The sequence below is a fragment of the Pristiophorus japonicus genome, chromosome 11 (genome assembly GCF_044704955.1).
Source record: "Pristiophorus japonicus isolate sPriJap1 chromosome 11, sPriJap1.hap1, whole genome shotgun sequence".
NCBI lineage: Eukaryota > Metazoa > Chordata > Chondrichthyes > Pristiophoridae > Pristiophorus > Pristiophorus japonicus.
The window spans coordinates 87871928-87895138 of record NC_091987.1 but is presented as its reverse complement, the minus strand read 5'-3'; the positions used below and the strand labels follow the sequence as shown (position 1 = coordinate 87895138).

Here is a 23211-nt window from a genome sequence, read left to right as displayed (position 1 = left end):
GAGATGATCACTATCACTAGGGAGGTAGTGCTGGACAGACTAATGGGACTGAAGGTAGACAAGTCCCCTGGTCCTGATGAAATGCATCCCAGGGTATTAAAAGAGATGGCGGAAGTTATAGCAGATGCATTTGTTATAATCTACCAAAATTCTCTGGACTCTGGGGCGGTACCAGCAGATTGGAAAGCAGCTAATGTAACGCCTCTGTTTAAAAAAGGGGGCAGGCAAAAGGCAGGTAACTATAGGCCGGTTAGTTTAACATCTGTAGTGGGGAAAATGCTTGAAACTATCATTAAGGAAGAAATAGCGGGACATCTGGATAGGAATAGTGCAATCAAGCAGACGCAGCATGGATTCATGAAAGGGAAATCATGTTTAACTAACTTACTGGAATTCTTTGAAGATATAACGAGCATGGTGGATAGAGGTGTACCGATGGATGTGGTGTATTTAGATTTCCAAAAGACATTCGATAAGGTGCCACACAAAAGGTTACTGCAGAAGATAAAGGTACGCGGAGTCAGCGGAAATGTATTAGCATGGATAGAGAATTGGCTGGCGAACAGAAAGCAGAGAGTCGGGATAAATGGGTCCTTTTCCGGTTGGAAATCAGTAGTTAGTGGTGTGCCACAGGGATCAGTACTGGGACCACAACTGTTTACAATATACATAGATGACCTAGAGAAGGGGACAGAGTGTAGTGTAACAAAATTTGCAGATGACACTAAGATTAGTGGGAAAGCGGGTTGTGTAAAGGACACAGAGAGGCTGCAAGGAGGTTTGGATAGGTTAAGCGAATGGGCTAAGGTTTGGCAGATGGAATACAATGTCGGAAAGTGTGAGGTCATCCACCTTGGGAAAAAAAAAAACAGTAAAAGGGAATATTATTTGAATGGGGAGAAATTACAACATGCTGTGGTGCAGAGGGACCTGGGGGTCCTTGTGCATGAATCCCAAAAGGTTAGTTTGCAGGTAATCAGGAAGGCAAATGGAATGTTGGCCTTCATTGCGAAAGGGATGGAGTACAAAAGCAGGGAGGTCCTTCTGCAACTGTATAAGGTATTGGTGAGGGCGCACCTGGAGTATTGCGTGCAGTTTTGGTCACCTTACTTAAGGAAGGATATACTAGCTTTGGAAGGGGTACAGAGATGATTCACTAGGCTGATTCCAGAAATGAGGGGGTTACCTTATGATGATAGATTGAGTAGACTGGGTCTTTACTCCTTGGAGTTCAGAAGGATGAGGGGTGATCTTATAGAAACATTTAAAATCATGAAAGGGATAGACAAGATAGAGGCAGAGAGGTTGTTTCCATTGGTGGGGGAGACTAGAACTAGGGGGCACAGCCTCAAAATACGGAGGAGCCAATTTAAAACCGAGTTGAGAAAGAATTTCTTTTCCCAGAGGGTTGTGAATCTGTGGAATTCTCTGCCCAAGGAAGCAGTTGAGGCTAGCTCATTGAATGTTTTCAAGTCAAAGATAGATAGATTTTTAACCAATAAGGGAATTAAGGGTTACGGGGAGAGGGCGGGTAAGTGGAGCTGAGTCCACGACCAGATCAGCCATGATCTTATTGAATGGCGGAGCAGGCTCGAAGGGCTAGATGGCCTACTCCTGTTCCTAATTCTTATGTTCTTATAGGACAAAACAAATAAATAGCAGCAAATGGCATAAAGGTGCACGATAACCAGCTGGAGAAAAGAAAAGAGCCAAGCAAAACTACAAGGGAGTCACTACAAGGCCTAATTCACTTATCCTTAAAGTGTGCATGCCTTATAAATGCTCTCCCTCCCATAGGTCTGTCTGAGGCAGTGTCCCCGTCAGGTGCCATTAGGCATGCTGGAGACTTGACATTCAGCACCTATGGAAAATGACGAACAGTTTTGCCTACTCCCTTTTGCATATCACAATGAAGCTCGCACCTGTGTCAGTCAGGAGCTTCAAACACCCGCTTAGGCGCAACCGAGAGATCGGGCAAAACCTTCAACCAGCAAGTATCCATGGTACTGATTACTGATGGATTTTCAAACTTCTACCAGACAGTTATAGCATCCCAAATTGGAGTACCGCGAAAACAAAACATTAGCTGCTCGGTCTCATTTTCTCACTGTGAGGAGAACTCCCTGGCCCTTACCCTGCTCTCCCATATGGTCATGGCAGAGATTAGGAATTGGAAAAGTATGTCCACATTACAGAGGTTGGGGCTAGAATGTACATTACCTGAAATTAAATTAACTGTTTTATCATAAATATAATTTTTTTTAAGTGAGTTCACCTACTTCTTCAGTTTATTTGGAAGATCACACTTCTTCAAATTATCAAGTACTGCTTGGAAATATCTTTCTGGAAAACAAATGAAAGAATAATGATTTGAATGAAGTATTGACCTTCTCAAAGTAGTGTCTCAGGTTACTCCCGTGAGGTCACAGTACAACCTAGCACAACAAATGCCACAAAAAGCAAGTAAAATGCAATTGTACAAACATAAAAATTGAACACACGAAGGAGAGGAGGAAACACATCTGTAAGTACACCAAAATAGTCTGACAAAGGTCATTGAACTGAAATGTTAACCCTATACTTCTCTCTGCACAGATGCTTCCTGACTTACTGAGTCTTCCGAACAATTTTTGTTTTTATTTCACATTTTCAGCACCTTATTATTTGCCTAGTACTGAAAACATGTGGGGGTGACCCTGGTAGGTGCTGAAGAATTGGTACAGGAATACCAAAGGAAAAGCCCAAAGTAATCGCCTGGCTACTACATCCTCGTGTTTAGCACATGATGGTTAACTCGGACGGCTGCAAGATTTACACACTTTTCATATTTCAATAAGCTCACTGCTCTAACCTATATGGCACTATATAAATAATTAACTCTTTGGCAATATGCAACTAATAGAATGCTTACTGTTATACTATTTCACTATAACATGGTTCTAAATCCTATTGCAGTATTAGCCCAACATAATAGTGGATATCACCTTAACTACAAGTCTTGCTTATATCCATTGCTATGGTATGATAGTGAGAAGTTAGATAGATGGGGCTAATCTATCAAAAAGGGTCAAGCTTGTTGAGCCAAATGGACTTCCCACCCCTAAAATGTATAATGTATTTTAATTGTCCCTGAGGTTCCCACCATAGCCAGCCTTTTTCAGAATCTTAATAGTACTTGTATTCCCAAATTTGTCCACGTGGCCTTTCCTAATCCCAGAGTACCATCAATGCCCTGCCCCAGTTGGAAAGATAGCTTTAATGTTTGAAGCATTGCTTTTCTCCTTTGAATTATTGTTAAATCTTTTATAGGACAATATATAGTCCCCTTTCTCTCAGAAGATATGTATACCTGAGCTCAATGTGCCAAATGGCAGAATTTCTGGTACGGTCATCTTGTGAGCAGGCCATCTTTTATAGCCAATGTCTGAGGAACACAAGAATGGGTTCTTGCGTTTGGATCCACTGAAAGATAAAAGGGGAAAGAAAGACTGAGTGGGAAGAATTAAACCTTATTAGTATTCTATTTGTACCCTCTTTCAGGTAGCATGAAAACAAAAAATGTAACGTGCTCAAGATGGCGACATCAACTGAGCTCCTCTAACCTCAGTGCAGTACAGTGCAAGGCCAATAGTATGCACAGATAGATACACAGAGCAAATCAAGAATTTAGCAGAATTGATCATTCTGCATTGACATGAAAATAAAAACACACATCTGGAGACAGCACTATAGGTGACTAAATTAAGTCTGGACTACATTAAAGTTTCCAATAAAAGTAAATACAAAGATTCTAGCACGTTGAATTGAAAGAAATGTAGCCCCAGGGATAGAAAGCAAAAGGGTAAACGTAAATGGCTGTGTTTCAGTTTGACAGGATGTCAGCATCCCAAGGAGCTATTCTGGGACTTTAAGAATTTCCATTAATTATAAATGATTTGGACATGTGCACAAGAGGAATGATATCAAAGTCTGCTAATAATGCCAAATTAGACATTGGTTAGGGCACAGTTGGAATCTTACACACAGTTCTAAGAAACTCCATTATAGGAAGGGTACAGTAAAAATTGACTTGAATTATACAAAAATGTCATAATTAAGAAGCAATGTTCAAAAGATTTGAGTTTTTAAAACAACTAGAACAGAGGATAAATAGCAAAAGATTATTTCCATTATCTGGCAAATTGGTATCAAGGGTTATAGGTTCAGGACTATCAGTGGAAAGGGACATTTAGGGTAAACAGTCTAAACCTGCTAAACCAACAGAGGCAGAGACGAGAACATCATTTTAAAAGGGAACTGGAGACGTTTTGGAACAGAAAGAACATAAAAAACATCCAGGGAAAGTACATGGAAATAGGATTAGAATAGATGCTTCACCTGTTGAGCAAACACTGGCTGTGGTTTAGCATAGGGAGACAAAGTGAATAACAGGTTAGGTAGAATAAGCATCACAATCACAAAACAAAGGAACAAATATAGGTGCAGATTTTCCAGTTTGCAAATTAAAAAAAAATGTTTTAAATGTAATTTGGTCAGCTTCCCCACGACTATGATTTAATGAAGTGTGGCATTGAGCCATACACGCGAGGAAGGTCGTAGGTTATTTGCTTGTTTATGCTGTTAGATGATCTGGGAGAAGATACAATATTCTGGTCTCGAGTAAACTAGCAGCCAGGTTCACATTCTTGATCGCTCTGCGGCAATTCCTGCTGGAATGTACAGTTGAGGAAAGGATAACATGATACTCCACTCATTATCCAGGCTCACGTGAAGACTGAGCCCTTGACAATGTGCCAGAAGGCCTCCACAACTGCCCACAGATCTATAGTCTCACCATCAGCCAACGCCTCAGCAAAGGAGAAAACAAAAAGGAAAAATGAATACTAGTACAGGTTTGAACCTCCTTTATCCAGAACGCCCTTATCCGGAACCACCCATCGTCCAGAGCCATTCCTGGCCACAGGTGGTGCATGCGCAGAACTCCGACATGAACAAATTGAAGTTCTTTCTCATTCCCAACTCCCGCAATCGCTGGCCTGACCCTGCAATCCATCCCCCCCGCCCCCATGATCTCTCTGCCACACTCTTAGCCCCGATATCCCCTTTCTCAGTACTTGTACCATCCAACTTAATGTGACCACCCCTTGTCCTGAAAAATCCCTTATCTGGAACAGGCCAGGTCCTGAGGGTTCTGGATAAGGGAGGTTCAACCTGTAGTTGGAATGTCATGAAGCCACAACTACATTTTGCCAAAATTTCTCTTCCGACATCACGTGCAACAAGCTGATATAGGTCCAGGAACAGTAGTCAATTAGACACAGACCGAGGGCCGGAAATTCAATCCCGCTGGAAAGCTGGTGCTCCCCCCACCATTTTGTGGCCATTAGCACCAAAATGTGTGTGTGGCTGGGCCACTCCATATTCAGCTCCAAAGGTGAACAAATAGGTTCCAGTGCTAATAAACCCTTCAAAGTGGATTTTTCAGCGGTGTGGCTGTCTTAATTTGAGCGTTATCACCACTGAGAAATTCAGCATGCAGGAATGGGTTTCTAATGAGCCAGCTGCTGGGCCAGGGTTTGCAGTGAGGCCCTGAGAGGAGGGGGGGGGGGGGGCTCGCTGCAGGTTGGAAGGATGGCGGTGTAAGAGGTGCAAGGAGAGCCAACAGGTTCACTGATATGGAGCTGGATACACTGATGGACGGTGTGGAGGACAGAAGAAGAATACTGTTTCCTGACATAGGGAAACCTGGCAATCAGGCAGTACATAATGCATGGAGGGAGATTGTGTTGGAGCACGCATCAAATTCCTGGCAGTACCCCTGCGAGGTTAAGCCCTACCTTTTCATCGGTGAATTTAGCTATGGTAGTCCCTTTCCAGCGGCCCACACACTGCTTCCCTCTCCACTGGAAACTTACCTTTACAGCGGCTTCACTGCGCCGTTTCCAGTGGAAGTGAACACCGCTCAAATCAATTGTCAACAATTTCTTAAAACTATACTACCTTTTATAAAACTTCTTAAAGTTGTATCCCTCCAATACAGATACAGAGCTCTCAACAATCTATGGCTTACATAACTTCCCTCTCTCTCTGTTAAATATTCCTCCCTTCCCCCCCGCCAGTTAAGAGCCAGGGGCTTAAACGACTCCCATCATAAGGCATGATGTTCGGGTGAGGGCATCTGCCATTCCCATGTACCGACCCGGTTCTATGCTCAACTGTAAAGGCAGATGGTTGGAGAGACAAAAAATGCATTCACTTAAGGGGGGGGGGGCATGATCCATTACCAGCCAGAAGGTTCTCCCTAATAAATAGTATTTTAGTGTCCTTACCCACAATTTGATCACTAAACACTCCTCCTCAACTATAGCATAGTTGCGTTTTCAAGATAGCAACTTTCTACTCGGGTACATTACTGAACCCTCGGCCCCTTCGATAACCCGAGATAGTGCTGCCCCTAGCCCAACATCTGAGGCGTCCGTCTATAGTGGATGAACGCGAGAGAAATCCAGGATCAGTACTGGATCCGAGCACAAGGCATCCCATAGGTCCACAAATGCCGTTTCCCCTCCAAGGTTCCATCAGATTGCATTCGGCTCCTGTATTTTGATTAGATTGGTCAAAGGAGCTGCTCTGATGACGAAGTCTGGGATAAATTGTCGATTATATCCGACGAAGCTAAGAAAGTTCTTTCTTGCTTTATTTTTGTCACAGGTCTGGGCCATTCCCCAATAGCCTCTGCTTTGTCAAGTTGAGGTTTAACTAAGTCCACCTCCGACTACATATCCCAAGTAATGCTTCAGGCAAACCCAAATGGAATTTCCCTGGGTTGGCTGTCAAACCTGCCTTTCTTGGTCTATGTATCCAATAAAATATGTATACCTGAGCTCAATGTGTACCGCTTATAAATTTTGTTGCTGGGACTCCCAGTCACCACTGTAGATGATATAACCTAGGTATGTCACGATGTATTGAGCATGAGGCCTCAAAATCCAATCCATTAGCCACAGAAAGATGGCAGGAACCCTGTGCAGCACAAATGCCATCACTAGGTACTGGCCCTTCAGGTGTTAGAGGCGCTATTTTTTTTGGCAGAATCCGTTAATGGTATCTGCCAATCTAACTTCATGTCCACCCTTTCGTCAGCTCCAGGGTGGACATGAAGTTAGCATTTCCCAGACGTTCAATTAGCTTGTCCACCCTCGGCATGATGGGGGGGGGGGGGGGGATGGGCGAGAGGGAGAGCATCAAACGTAGAAAATTAAATGACGATGTATCTAATATTACAGAATTTCCATGACCTATCGGCTTTTGGTACCACAACTATGGGGTTTGACCATTCACTGTGAGACTCTTTGATTACCCGTAGCTTTAGCATTGTCCTGATCTCTTGGGACATGTTCTGTTTCTTCGCTTCGGAGATCCGGTACGGTTTGAGATTCCATTAACCCCAGAGACATTACGACAATATTTAACATGAATTTTCTCGGGTTTAGAGGTAAACATTCAATAAGGTTATGGCTGAAGTGGACTCTGCGCCACTTCCCTGTCCGCTCCCCATAACCATTTATTCCCTTGTAAGAACATAAGAAAGAGGAACAGGAGTAGGCCATACGGCCCCTCGAGAATGCCCCACCATTTAATACGATCATGGCTGATCCAATCATGGACTCAGGTCTGCTTCGCTGCCCGCTCCCCATAACCCCGTATCGTTTGAAACTGCCTATTTCTGTCTTAAATTTATTCAATGTCCTAGCTTCCACAGCTCTCCGGGGCAGCGAATTCCACAGATTTACAGCCCTCAGAAGAAATTTCTCCTCATCTCTGTTTTAAATGGGCGGCCCCTTATTCTAAGACTATGCCCTCTAGTTCTAGTCTCCCCCATCAGTAGAAACATCCTCTCTGCATCCACCTTGTCAAGCCCCCTCATAATCTTATACATTTCGATAAGATCACCTCTCATTCTTCTGAATTCCAATGAGTAGAGGCCCAAACTACTCAACCTGCCCTCATAATTCAAACACTCGATCCCTTCCTCCAAGTCGTTAATATAGATTGTAAATAGTTGGGGTCCCAGCACTGATCCTTGCGGCACCCCACTGGTTACTGATTGCCAACCCGAGAATGAATCATTTATCCCTACTCTCTGTTTTTTGTTCGTTAGCCAATCCTCTATCCATGCTAATATATTACCCCCAGCCCTGTGAACTTTTATCTTGTGCAGTAACCTTTTATATGGCACCTTGTCAAATGCCTTCTGGAAGTCCAAATACACCACATCCACTGGTTCCCCTTTATCCACCCTCTTCGTTACATCCTCAAAGAATTCCAGCAAATTTGTCAAACATGACTTCTGTTGTGTATGGAGAAAGAGTCAGACTAAACACTGAGCTCAAAGTGTGACCTTCGTCTTTTATTGCAGGTCTCCAGAGTGCCTCTCCAACCTGTGAAGCCTTCTTAAATACCTGTGCTCCCAAGGGATTATGGGATCTCTTGGGACTCCGGGGAATGAGCCCTCTGGTGGCTGTACAGAGTAAATGCAAGTCCTCATATATAACAACGTTCCCCCCCTCCCCCCCAAAGTCAATAGTGTAACTATTTACAATGTGAGTCAATCTGGGGCCCTTCTTGCCCTGGTTGATCATTTCGGTGTGAAAGCTGTTGAATCATTTGTTGGGCCCTCGCTGGGCTGCTGTACAGCTGGCCTTGCTGGACTGCCTGGTGTGTGGGGCCCCTGCAGGGCTGCTGTGGATGATGGGTTCTGCTTCGTGGTCAACCGTGGTGTCAGTTGCCCTGGTGTGTATGTTGGGGGATCAAAAAAGGTAGGGGTCAAGGTGGGGTGCTCAGGGTAGTCCGTGAATCTGAGTTTGATTTGGTCCAAGTGTTTCCGGTGAATGAGTCCATTTGAAACATCCTACTCCCCTCTTTGGCCACGACAGTGCCGGGAAGCCACTTGGGACCTTGTCCATAATTTAATACAAATACAGGATCATTGATTTCAATCTCGCGTGACACATTTGCGCTATCATGGTATGCACTTTTTGAAGCCGCCTGCTCTCTACCCATTCATGTAGATCAGAGTGAACTAACGAGAGCCTTGTCTTAGAAGCTCTTTTCATGAGCAGTTCAGCAGGTGGGATCCCAGTGAGCGAGTGGGGTCTCGTGCGGTAGCTAAGCAGGACTCGGGATAGGTGAGTCTGCAGTGAGCCTTCAGTTACCCACTTCAAGCCTTGCTTGATGGTTTGCACTGCTTTCTCTGCCTGACCATTGGATGCTGGTTTAAATGGGGCAGATGTGACATGTTTGATCCCGTTACGGGTCATGAATTCTTTGAACTCAGCACTGATAAAACATGGCTCGTTGTCGCTCACCAGGACATCGGGTAAGCCATGTGTGGTAAACATGGCCCGCAGGCTTTCAGCGGTGGCAGCGGACGCGCTAGCCGACATTATCTCACATTCAATCCACTTGGAGTACGCGTCTACAACCACAAGGAACATTTTACCCAAGAACGAGCCTGCATAGTAGACGTGTATCCTGGACCACGGTTTGGAGGGCCAAGACCATAAACTTAGCGGAGCCTCTCTGGGTACATTGCTTAACTGTAAGCATGTATTATATCTGTGAATGCAGGACTCTAAGTCCGCATCGATACCAGGCCACCACATGTGGGATCTGGCTATCGCTTTCATCATTACGATGCCTGGGTGGGTACTGTGGAGGCCACTGATGAACATGTCTCTGTCCTTCTTGGGGACCATGACTCGATTGCCCCACAGAAGGCAGTCCACCTGTATAGATATTTCACCTTTGCGCGGCTGGAACGGCTTTATCTCTTCCTGCATTTCCACTGGGACACTGGACCAGCTCCCGTGAAGCACACAGCTTTTGACTAGAGATAAGGGGTCCTGGCTTGTCCAGGTTTTGATCTGCTGGGCAGTGACGGGTGATTGCTCACTCTCAAATGCTTCCATAACCATCTGCGGGCTGCGCCATTTCCACCCCCTTGGTGGGCAATGGCAGCCTACTGAGAGCATCGGCGCAGTTTTCTGTGCCTGGCCTGTGGCGGATGGCGTAGTTGTATGCGGACAACAGGAGCTCCCATCTCTGGATGCGGGCTGATGCGTTGATATTTATCCCTTTACTCTCGGAAAACAGGGATATAAGTGACTTATGGTCAGTTTCCAATTCGAATTTTAGCCTAAACAGGTATTGATGCATTTTCTTTACCCCCATAGACACACGCTAACGCTTCTTTTTCAATCATGTTGTAGGCTCTCTCGGCCTTAGACAGACTCCTGGATGCATAAGCAACCGGTTGCAGTTTTTTGAAATCATTAGCTTGTTGCAATACACACCCGACGCCATATGACGACGCATCACATGCTAGTACCAAATGTTTACATGGATCATACAACACAAGCAATTTGTTTGAGCATAACAATTTTCTCACTTTTACAAAGGCATTTTCTTGGCTTTTGCCCCAAACCCATTCGCCCCCTTTTTGTAGTAAGACATGTAGTGGTTATAGCAGGGTGCTGAGACCCGGTATGAAGTTACCAAAGTAGTTCAAGAATCCCAGAAACGACCGCAGCTCCGTGACGTTGTGTGGCCTCGGTGCGTTCTCGATTGCCTCCGTCTTCGCGTTGGTGGGCCTGATGCCGTCCGCCGCAATCCTCCTTCTTGGAACTCCACTTCAGATGCCAGGAAAATGCACTTCGAGCATTTTAACCTGAGCCCCACCTGGTTGAGTTGACTAAGAGACTCCTCCAGATTCTGCAGGTGCTCGACTGTGTTCCGACCTGTGACCATGATGTCGTCCTGGAAGACCACGGCGTGCGGGACCGACTTCAGTAAACTTTCCATGTTTCTCTGGAATATCACCGCCGCCGATCGGATTCCAAACGGGCATCTGTTATAAACAAAAAGACCTTTGTGCATATTGATGCAGGTGAGGGCCTTTGATGATTCCTCCAGTTCCTGCATCATGTAGGCTGAGGTCAGATCCAGCTTCGTGAGCGTCTTTCCTCCCGCCAGTATTGCAAAGAGGTCGTCGGCTTTTGGTAGTGGATATTGGTCCTGCAGGGAGAAACGATTGATAGTTACTTTGTAATCGCCACAGATTCTGACGGTGCCCTCTCCCTTGAGGACTGGAACAATAGGACCGGCCCACTTGCTGAACACGATCGGTGAAATGATGCCCTCGCGTTGCAGCCGGTCTAGCGCGATCTCTACCCTTTCTCTCATCATGTACGGTACTGCTCTCGCCTTGTGATGGATGGGTCGCGCCCCCGGAATTAGGTGGATCTACACTTTTGCTCCTTGGAATTTCCCGATGCCTGGTTCGAACAGTGAAGGAAATTTGTTTAAGACCTAGGCACATGAAGTGTCGTCAGCGGGTGATAGCACTCGGACGTCGTCCCAGTTCCAGCGTATCGTTCCCAGCCAACTCCTGCCGAGCAGCGTTGGACAATCGCCCGATACCACCCAGAGTGGTAGCTTGTGCACCGCTCCTTCGTAGGAGACCTTTACGGTAGCACTGCCGATTACAGGAATCAGTTCTTTAGTGCAAGTTCTTAGTCTCGTGCGAACTGGAGTTAAGACTGGCCTTGAGGCCTTGTTGCACTACAACTTTTCGAAAGTCTTTTTGCCCATGCTGGACTGGCTCGCACCCGTGTCCAGCTCCATTGACACCGGGAGTCCATTTAGTTCAACATTCAGCATTATCGGGGGACAATTCATGGTGAATGTGTGCATCCCATGTACCTCTGCCTCCTCTATCTGAGGCTCTGGTTCGTCGTAATCCTCCGTGGATCTGTCCTCCTCTGCAACGTGGTGGTTTGCAGGTTTAACAGGCTTAGCAGCTCACCTGCACACTCGTTGGAGGTGTTCCATTGTTCCACAACCCTTGCAAACGTATCCTTTGAATCTGCATGAATGGAAACGATGATCATCCCAGCAGCGCCGACAAGGTGTTAATGGCCTTGATGGTGGACTCAGACAACTGCGGACATGCAGCTTCAGGTATGTGTGACCTGCCCTGCACGTTCCGATTCGAAAACAACATCACTTTGTTCACAGTACTTGTACCAGCACTTGTGTGCTGAGAGATTTGCTTCGTATTGTCACTGGTGACAATGAACGCCTGGGCTATCGCTATGGCCTTATTCAAGGTTGGGGCCTCGACAGTCAAAAGCTTGCGAAGTACGAAAAAGTCTCTGAGCATGTGCTCCAAATGTCCTTCAAATTCGCAATGTCCTGCAAGGCATCTCAGCTCGGCGACATAACTCGCCACTTCCTGACCTTCAGACCTTTTGTAGGTGTAGAACCGGTACCTCACCATCAGAACGCTTTCCTTCAGGGTTCAAATGCTCTCGGACCAGTGTACACAAATCGTCGTATGATTTTCCGTGAGTTTCGCTGGATTGAGCAGATTCTTCATGAGGCCATATGTTGGTGCCCCACAGACGGTGAGGAGGATCGCTCTACGTTTGACAGCGCTCTCTTCCCCATCTAGCTCGTTGGCCATGAAGTATTGATCGAGTCGCTCCACAAAAGTTTCCCAATCATCTCCCTTCGAAAATTTCTCCAGGATGCCCACTGTTCTCTGCATCTTTGGGTTCGCCATCTGTATCTCGTCACCAGTTGTTGTGTATGGAGAAAGGGTCAGACTGAACACTGTGAGCTCAAAGTAAAGTGTGACTTTAGTCTTTTATTGCAGGTCTGCAGAGTGCCTCTCCAATCTGTGATACCTTCTTAAATACCTGTGCTCCCAAGGGATTATGGGATCCCTTGGGATTCCGGGGAATGAGCCCTCTGGTAAATGCAAGTCCACAAATATAACAACTTCCCCTTCATAAATCCATGCCGACTCTGCCTGACCGAATTTTGCTTTTCCAAATGTCCTGCTACTGCTTCTTTATTAATGGACTCCCAACATTTTCTCAACCACAGATGTTAGGCTAACTGGTCTATAGTTTACTGCTTTCTGTCTGCCTCCTTTTTTTAAATAGGGGCGTTACATTTTCAGTTTTCCAATCTGCTGGGACCTCCCCAGAATCCAGGGAATTTTGGTAAATTACAACCAATGCATCCACAATCCCTGCTCAAAAATCTGTCTATCTCCACCTTAAATGTATTCAATGACCCAGACTCCACTGCTCTCTGGGGCAGAGAATTCCATAGATTTACACCCTTCAGAGAAGAAATTCCTGCTCATCAGTTTTAAATGGGCGGCCCCTTATTCTGAGACTATGTCCCCTAGTTTTCCTTATGAGTGGAAATATCCTCTCTGCATCCACCCTGTCGAGCCCCCTCATGATCTTGTATGTTTCAATATTATCTCTCATTCTTCTGAAATCTAATGAATATAGGCCCAATCTATCTTCATAAGTCAACTGGCTCATCTCTGGAATCAACCTAGTGAACCTTCTCTGAACAGCCTCCAATGCAAGTATATCCTTCCTTAAATAAGGAGACCAAAACTGTACTCTGTACTGTAGGTGTGGCCTACACCCTGTACAGTTGTAGCAGGACACCTCTGCTTTTATACTCTTTCACCCTTGCAATAAAGGCCAACATTCCATTTGCCTTCCTGATTACTTGCTGTACCTACACACTCACTGTTTGTGTTTCATGCACAAGGACTCCTAGGTCCCGCTGTACTGCAGCACTTTGCAATTTTTCTCCATTTAAATTATAACTTGCTTTTTGATTTTTTTCTGCTAAAGTAGATAACCTCACATTTTCCCACATTATACTCCATCTGCCAAATTTTTGCCCACTCACTTAGCCTGTCTATATCCCTTTGCAGATTTCTTGTGTCTTCCTCACAATTTGCTTTCCCACCCATCTTTGTATCAGCAGCAAACTTGGCTACATTACCCTCGCTCCCTTCATCCAAGTCATTAATATAGATTGTAAATAGTTGAGGATCTAGCACCAATCCCTGCGGCACCCCACTAGTTACTGATTGCCAAACCGAGAATGAACCATTTATCCCAACTCTCTGTTTTCTGTTAATTAGCCAATCCTCTATCCATGCTAATATATTACCCCCAACCCCGTGAATTTTTATCTTGTGCAATAACCTTTTATGTGGCACCTTATCGAATGTCTTCTGGAAATGTGTCCTCTGGTTCTCAACCCTTCCACTAATGGGAACAGTTTCTCTCTATCTACTCTGTCAAGACCCCTCATGAATCTGAACACCTCTCAACCTTCTCTGCTCCAAGGAGAACCACCCCAGCTTCTCCAGACTATCCATATAACTGAAGTCCCTCATCCCTGAAACCATTCTTGTAAATATTTTCTGCACTCTCTCCAAGGCCTTCACATCCTTCCTTAAGTGCCTTGGAGAGAGTGCAGAAAATATTTACAAGAATGGACACAATACTTCAGTGTTATAAAGGTTCATCATAACTCCCTTGTTTTTGTACTCTTATACAGCCCAGGATCCAGTATGCCTTTTTAACCACTTTCTCAACATGCCCTGCCATCTTCAATGATTTGTGCACATATACTCCGTCTCTTTGTTCCTGTGCCCTCTTTAGAATTGTATGCTTTAGTTTATATTGTCTCTTCTTGTTCTTCTGACCAAAATGCATCACTTCGCACTTTTCTGCGTTAATTTTCATCTGCCACGTGTTCACCGATTCCACTATGTCCTCAAGAGTTGTGGTGCAGGCTCGAAGGGCCGAATGGCCTACTTCTGCACCTATTTTCTATGTTTTATTTTCTATGAAGTCTATCACTATCCTCCACACTGTTCACTATACTTCCAAGTTTTGTATCATCTGCTCATTTTGAAATTGTGCCTTGTACAGCCAAGTGCAAGTCATTAATATACATCAAGAAAAGCAGTGGTCCGAGTACCGACCCCTGGGGGACACCACTGTATACCTTCCTCCAGTCCGAAAAACAGCCGTTCACCACTGCTCTCTGTTTCCTGTCACCAAGACAATTTTGTACCGATGCTGCCACTGTCCTTTTTATTCCATGGGTTTGAACTTTGCTGGCAAGCCTATTATGTGGCACTTTATCAAATGCCTTTTGAAAGTCCATGTACACCACATCAACCGCATTGCCCTCATCAACCCTCTCTGTTACTTCATCAAAAAAATCAAGTTAGTTAATGAAGGGCTATTCTTATTCTCCCAGTCCTCTAATAATACCGAATTTCACGGTATTGTCTCCCATAGAGAAGATCGAAAAGGTGAAAACCCTGCGGAGGCCTGGGGAACTTCTCGAATTGCAAACATTAAGTATAGTAACAAGACATCCCAGTTCTTGCCATCCCTGACTACTACTTTCTTTAATATACATTTCAAAGTTAAATTGAAATACTCTACCAACCCATCAGTTTGGGGATGGTATACCAAGGTTCATAGAGCCTTGGTATTAAACAACACAAATCAGTCTCTCATTAGTTGGGTTACAAAGTGAGTCCACTGATCTGTCAATCATTTTTAGAATTCTTACCCTGGAAAATACAGGTACCAATTCAGTGGCAATGTTTTTGATGTAATATTCCATATGGAAATAGCCTGAGTAGCTGGTCGCATAATCAACTATTACTAGAATACACTGCTGTCCCTTGGCAGACCTTTCCAAAGGCCCCATCAAGTCCATAGCAATTTGGTTGAAAGGTACATCAATTATGGGTAGGGGGAGTAACGGTGCACGGAGATGAGGCTTAGATCCTGCTAATTGATATTTAGGACAGGAATTACAATACATTTGCACCCTGGCCAGAAACATTGTCGCAAGATTTTCTGCTCATTTTTTTCTATCTAGAGATGTCTGCCCAACAAATGCTTATGGGCCAGATTTAATACCTGCTATCGAAAGGGTTTTGGAATCAATAGTTGTTCTATCTCTACCCCATGCTCACTGATTACCCTGTACAACAAATCACTCTCAATTATATAGTAAGGCTTTATACTTTAGACTTTATATTATACCGCCTTTTATATAATTTCTTAAAAGTTGCATCCCTATCTTGGATACAGAGCTCTCAACATCCTATGGCTTGCATATCATTTTTCTCTTACTCGGTTACATCCAGAAATAAACAATGGGGGGGTTGAATTCCTTAAACAATAAAGAACACAAAGTAGTCGAAAGGAGAACTCCATCATTTCAAGTCACTATTTACAAGCTATTTTTCATCTCTCTCCGGCTGATACCAAGTCCATTCCCCTCAACGGAGATCAAAATCTGTCCATTTCCTTTCTAAGCATTTCCACCAAATTCACATTTCACTGCACGAAGTAGCAGTCTGCTCGGATTTTTAAAATAACAGTTGCTCCTTAGGGCATTTATACTCCTTAATGTGCAACTATTTAAAAAGAAAAGTTTTTCCTCAGACTAATTAAATGACTTACGTTGTAAGGTCATCTTCAGTCTTCTTCACTCCAGCAAGCTGCATAAGTATCAAGCTGCTACTGTGAAAAAAAACTAGAAAATAAGGTATTGCGATATCAGTGGCATGGCCATATGACACTCCCTTCCTGCCCAGTGCATAAAAGCTGCCTGCTTTAAGATTATATTTTAGTTATCTTCTCAAAGAAGGCAGCCAACGTTCAGCTATCTATGCATTGGTAGATCTCCCAGGGCTTCGCTTGCAAGTACAGAAGCACTACACCATGTAATTTACAAAGTATTATGGTATTATTAAAGTGAATATGTTCCTTTAAGAGCACTATGACTAATTGTTGTTAAGTAAACATGGCCTCAGGCCAATCAGAGTTCAAATGCCATTTGATGATGGAACTTTTCAGATTGGAAAGTGCTTATGAATTCTGGGCTCCGGGTCAGAAACACCCAGGAATTCTGTTTTTTAAATTTAAAAATTGCTTTACTTCATAATAAAATACTGGTAAATACACAGATGATCAGGAGTCAAAAAAAATTCAGATATTCAGAAAAGTAACAAAAAGGGAAAGTTAAAATGAAAAACAAACTAAGAATGCTGGAAACACTCAGCAGATCATCAGCATCTGAACATTAGATGCATTAATGGGCTAGAAATTGGAAAATTCGGGGACCAATGTCCCATGCCAAAAGGACACCTAAAAGACGTCAGACCCGATATCAGGTCAGACTATTTTTCAGGCGTCCCCAGTGGCTACCTAAATCTGATGTTAGACCCCCTCATATATATGTGTAAGTGGCCTAACGCCTGTTTTAAGCCCTTTTGGCAAAATTTGATATGCAGAAGGGAGCAAGAACTGAAACTGCTCAGTTTGGGATTTTTAAGTGATTGCTGTGCGACCGTCATCAAAATGTATGTGTATTTTTTTTTTTAAATACATTTAATTGAATAAAAAGGGATCACTATAAAGTAGAGAACAGCACAAAGGAACTTTCCTGTCCATGACAACAATAGATCATCTGAAGCCAAGCTTGTCCATGCCTGCTAATACAGCTAGGGTTGACATATTCCTGGAGGTTCGAGCATGTGACATTGGATCAAATGGCACTGCTCATGTGGCACTTAATCACGACACTGGATCACATGACATTTTTGTTATGTATGTCACCATCTTGCAATGACAATAGTTATGTAACTGTAACTCATGCACACTGTAGCTGTACCCTTGAAATGCACACCCTGACCACAGGGGGTGAGCTTGCGGGAGACACTCCTCACCTAGGTTTCCAGGTATAAAAGGGGAGGTCCCACCCAGGGTCAGCACTCTTTGGTCCTGGGAATAAAGTGAAGGTCACAGAGTGACCATGTCTGATATATACATGCCTCATGTGATTTGTAACAAGGTGCAGAGACACTACATCTAGCGACGAGAAACGGGAATCACCGGACCACGAGGATGGCCACCGGTGGCAGAGAAACGCTACTGTGTGGATGAGGACTGGGACGACTTTGTGGAAAGACTCCAGCAGAGCTTTGTCACAAAGGACTGGCTGGAAGAGACAGCGGCTGACAAGCGGAGGGCGCATCTACTGACCAGCTATGGTCCACAGACGTATGCGCTGATGAAAGACCTGCTCGCACCCCAAAAGCCAGCGGACAAATCCTTCGAAGAACTCAGCCAGCTGATCAGTGAGCATCTCAAGCTGGCAAGTAGCGTACATATGGCCCGGCACTGGTTCTACTCTCACCGGCGTCGGGAGGGTCAAAACGTCTCTGACTTCGTGGCGGAACTGCGGCATTTGGCCAATCTCTAAGTTCTCCGATGCCTGCAGGGGGGAGATGTTAAGGGACTTTTTCATCGAGGGCATTAATCATGCCAGCGTTTTCAGGAAACTTATAAAGACCAAGGACCTGACATTAGAAGGAGCGGCATTGATAGCTCAGACCTTTATGGCAGGGGAAGAGGAGACCAAGCTAATTTACACACACAGCCCTGGTTTTAACGTTGTGATGAACCAGGGAGTTAATATTGTAAATGTGATACAGAATCCCATAGGCAGGCAAGGGCAATTCAACACTGCCCAGGCAGGCAGGCAAGGGCAATTCGACACCGCTCAGGCAGCAACAAGCTCCAGGGTGGGCCCGTAACAGGGACAATGGAAAGGGGATCGGCAATTCACGCCATCACGAGGAACAATGCATCCCGTGATGGGACCATTCAGAGTGCTTAGAAACAGCCAAACGGGCCATCAGAAAAATGCCTGTGAATAGTCCTTTTGTTAACAGCAATCTCAGCTCATGTTGGAGGTGTGGGGTAGACACGCTGCCAAAAAGCTGCAGGTTCCAGCTTTATACCTGTAGGATTTGTAATGTCAGTGGACACTTGGCCAGGATGTGCAAAAAGGCAGTAGCAAGGCTAGTCTGCGAGACAGAGGAACCAGACGAGGAGTCTGCAATGCAGGATGAGGCCTGGGGAACAACCGTGGATGCGGAAGTTCAGAGAGTTCATGTGGCTGACGTCCACAGTTCATACACCAAAACGCCACCCATGATGATGAAAGTCTTGCTGAATGGCATCCCGGTGCACATGGAGCTGGATACGGGAGCTAGCCAGTCACTCATGAGCGCCCAACAGTTTGAGAGACTATGGCCACACAGCTAGCAGGCCCAAACTGGAACGCATTGAGACGCAGCTACCACCAGAGAGATCATCCCAGTGCTGGGCAGTGCAAACTTGGTGGCAACGCATAATGGATTATAGAACCGGCTGCCACTCTGGATTGTTCCGGGAAATGGCCCCGCGCTTTTGGGGAGGAGTTGGCTAGCTGAGATGAATTGGAAATGGGGGGGGGGGGGGATGTGCACGCCATTTCATCCGTGGAGAGAAGTTCATGCTCACAGGTCCTGCAAAAATTCGAGTCACTGTTTCAACCCGGTGTCGGTACGTTCAAGGGCACTAAAGTAGTGAAAAGCATCACTCCGGACGCCAGACCAGTACACCACAAAGCGGTGCCGTATGTGATGAGTGAGAAAATTGAAAGTGAACTGGACAGGCTGCTCAGAGAGGGCATAATTTCGGCCGTTGAATTCAGCGACTGGGCAAGTCCCATCGTTCCCATCCTCAAAGCAGATGGCTCGGTTAGGATTTGTGGCGACTACAAAGCCACCATCAACCGAGTGTCGCTGCAAGACCAATACCCACTTCCGAGAGCTGAGGACCTCTTTGCCACGCTGGCAGGTGGAAAGCTGTTCACAAAGCTGGACCTCACTTTGGCCTACATGACTCAGGAACTGACGGAAGATTCCAAGCTTCTGACCACGATCACGACGCACAAAAGGATTATTTGTCTACAACAGGTGCCCGCTTGGCATTTGTTCGGCAGTGGCTATCTTTCAGCGAAACATGGAAACCTTGCTCAAGTCCATCCCTGGAACGGTCGTATTCCAAGACGACATCCTTATAACAGGTCGAGACACCGAGGAACACCTCCGCAACCTGGAGGAGGTGCTACGCCGATTGGATCGGGTAGGCTTGCGGCTGAAAAAGGCCAAGTGCGTGTTTTTGGCCCCAGAGGTAGAGTTTTTGGGCAGGAGGGTTGCTGTAGACGGGATCCGGCCCACTGAATCAAAAACTGAGGCGATTCGCCTGGCGCCCAGACCTGGCAACACGTCGGAGTTGCGATCATTCCTGGGACTTTTGAACTATTTTGGGAACTTCCTGCTGAACTTAAGCACATTGTTGGAGCTGTTACACATGCTCCTCCGTAAAGGTTGTGAATGGTTTTGGGGGGATTGTCAAGAACGGGCTTTCAATAAGGCGAGGAACCTGCAGTGTTCCAACAAACTGTTGACATGTGATTTAACATGCGATGCGTCATCCTACGGGGTTGGGTATGTATTGCAGCAGGGTAACGATGACGGTCGACTCCAACCGGTGGCTTACGCCTCCAGGTCGCTCTCCCAGGCAGAGCATGGATACGGCATGGTCAAGAAGGAAGCACTCGCTTGTGTTTACGGTGTGAAAAAGATGCACCAGTACCTTTTTGGTAGACAGTTCGAGCTAGAGACGGACCACAAGCCGTTAACATCCCTGTTGTCCGACAGCAAGGCTGTCAACACTAACGCGTCAGCTCGCATACAGCGATGGACCCTCACGCTGGCTGCGTATGACTACACCATACGTCACCGGCCAGTCACCGAAAATTGCGCTGACGCACTCAGCAGGCTCCCACTGGCCACCACCGAGGAGGCATCGGAGCAGAGCGCCGAGATGGTCATGGCCATTGAGGCTTTTGACACTGCGGGCTCCCCCATCACAGCCCGACCGATCAAACTCTAGACCAACAGGGACCCCCTCCTATCCATGATAAAGAAATGTGTCCTGACTGGGAATTGGGCGCCCGCACACAGGGCGTGCCCTGAGGAGGTCAGACTGTTTCAGAGACAGATGTATGAGCTCTCCATCCAAGCCGACTGCCTGTTATGGGGCAGCCGGGTAGTCATGCCCCAGAAAGGAAGGGAAGCGTTCATCAGGGAACTCCACAGCGAGCACCCTGGCATCGTGTTCATGAAGGGCATTGCCCGGTCACATGTATGGTTCCTAGGTGCATGACATGTGCCCAGCTGGGCAATGACCCCAGGGAGGCTCCACTCAGCCCGTGGCCCTGGCCCACCAGACCATAGTCACATATTCACGTAGACTATGCGGGCCTGTTCATGGGGAAAATGTTCCTGATCGTAGTCGATTCATACTCGAAGTAGATCGAGTGCATCATATTGAACTCGTGCACGACATCCATCACCGAGGAATGTCTGCGTACGGTTTTCGCGACCCATGGCTTGCTGGACATCCTGGTCAGCGACAATGGCCCGTGTTTTACCAGCCATGAATTCCAGGAGTTTATGTCGGGCAATGGGATCAAGCACATCCGGACAGCGCCGTTCAAGCTGGCTTCCAATGGCCAGGCAGAACGGGAGGTCCAAGTCATAAAGCAGGGCATGCTACGCATCCAAGGACCCTCCCTTCAGTACCGCCTATCGCGCCTCCTGCTGGCCTACAGGTCCCGCCCGCACTCGCTCACGGGAGTCCCGCCAGCGGAACTCCTCATGAAATGCACGCTCAAGACGCGGCTGTCCCTCATTCACCCAGACCTGGCAGACATTGTTGAGGGCAAGCGCCAGTCCCAAACCAAGCTCCATGATCGAGGCTCAAGGGGGAGGTGTATAGAAATAGATGACCCGATATTTGTTCTTAACCATGCTTTGGGACGCAAATGACTTGAGGGCACTGTAATCGGCAAATAAGGAAACAGGGTCATGGTGGTCAGACTAAACAATGGGCAGATATGCCGCAAACACTTGGACCAAGTAAAGACAAGGTTCAGCATAGACACAGAGGAACCTGAAGAAGAGCATGATGAGATAGCACCCACACCACTGCCAGCGTACGAGCAACAAAGACAGCCCTCAGCATGCACAGTCCCTGCGGCCAGCCCGGACTCACCTCAAGTGACAGAGATGCGTGTTGAGGCTCAGCCACCAGAGCCACAACTACGGCACTCCACGAGAGAGCGTCAACCACCCGAGAGACTTAACCTCTGAAACTAAAAGACTCAAGGGGGGAGGTGATGTCATATATTTAATCATCTTGCAATGACAATAGTTATGTAACTGTAACTCATGCACACTGTACCTGTACCCTTGAAACGCACACCCTGACCACAGGGGGTGAGCTTGTGGGAGACACTCCTCACGGGAGACACCTGGGTTTCCAGGTATAAAAGGGGAGGTCCCACCCAGGGTCAGCACTCTTTGGTCCTGGGAATAAAGTGAAGGTCACAGAGTGACCGTGTCTGATATATACATGGCCTCGTGTGAGTTTGTAACAAGGTGCAGAGACACTACAATTTTCCTAGTCTTTGTAAAAGTTATTGGGCTCAATTTTCCCCAGTGATTTGCACTTTTTTTTGGGAGCAGGCTGCATTTTTTGGCCTGTTAAAAAACAGTTTCCCCAATCAATTTGCACCAGCGTAACTCCATTAGTTACAATTTTTTTTAGCTAAGTTTTTTTTTCAGCCAAAGGGGTCATAACCTGCCACCCGTGCCAATTCTGGCCATTTAGGCAAGTTTGACCAGCTGAGAGTTACTCCAGCGTATGTGGTCTCTGCAGAAAAATCTTCTGGAGAGTTAAAGAAATCGGCGCAGGTAAGTGGAGCCCGGACAGCAGCAGCAGGAAAGGTGGGGGTTGGCGGGGGGGGGGGGGGAAGGAGAGAGAGGAGAAAGGGGGGTGGACGAGAAGAAGAAAGAGGGGGGGAGAGGAGAAGAAAGAAGGGGGGAGGAGAAGAAGAAAGGGGGGGGAGGAGAAGAAGAAAGGAGGGGGGGAGGAGAAGAAAGGGGGGGGAGGAGAAGAAGAAAGGGGGGGACGAGAAGAAGGGGGGGAGAAGAAGAAGAAAGGGGGGGGAGGAGAAGAAGAAAGGGGGGGGAGGAGAGAAGAAGAAAGGGGGGGGAGGAGAAGAAGAAGGGGGGGGAGGAGAAGAAGAAAGGGGGGGGAGGAGAAGAAGAAAGGGGGGGGAGGAGAAGAAGAAAGGGGGGGGAGGAGGAGAAGAAAGGGGGGGGAGGAGAAGAAGAAAGGAGGGGGGAGGAGAGAAGAAAGGAGGGGGGGAGGAGAAGAAAGGGGGGGGAGGAGAAGAAGAAAGGGGGGGACGAGAAGAAGAAAGGGGGGGAGAAGAAGAAGAAAGGGGGGGGAGGAGAAGAAGAAAGGTGGGGAGGAGAAGAAGAAAGGGGGGGGGAGGAGAAGAAGAAGGGGGGGGAGGAGAAGAAGAAAGGGGGGGGAGGAGAAG

General features: G+C 46.4%; 1 protein-coding gene across 13 annotated transcripts in view; it reads right to left on the bottom strand.

Moving 5' to 3' along the window:
- Window positions 1-23211, bottom strand: part of LOC139276151 (type 2 lactosamine alpha-2,3-sialyltransferase-like) — a 124515-nt gene that overhangs the window by 15448 nt on the left and 85856 nt on the right. For 10 of the 13 annotated variants that reach the window (XM_070893692.1, XM_070893690.1, XM_070893693.1 and 7 more), the window contains 3 exons: window positions 16383-16442; window positions 3350-3462; window positions 2280-2343 (listed from right to left, as the gene is read on the bottom strand). In XM_070893692.1, coding sequence (XP_070749793.1) covers window positions 2280-2343; window positions 3350-3462; window positions 16383-16442 — 237 coding nt within the window. Of the gene's footprint in view, window positions 1-2279; window positions 2344-3349; window positions 3463-16382; window positions 16456-23211 lie in introns of all 13 variants that reach the window. The other 3 variants (XM_070893688.1, XM_070893700.1, XM_070893694.1) reach the window with 3 other exon arrangements.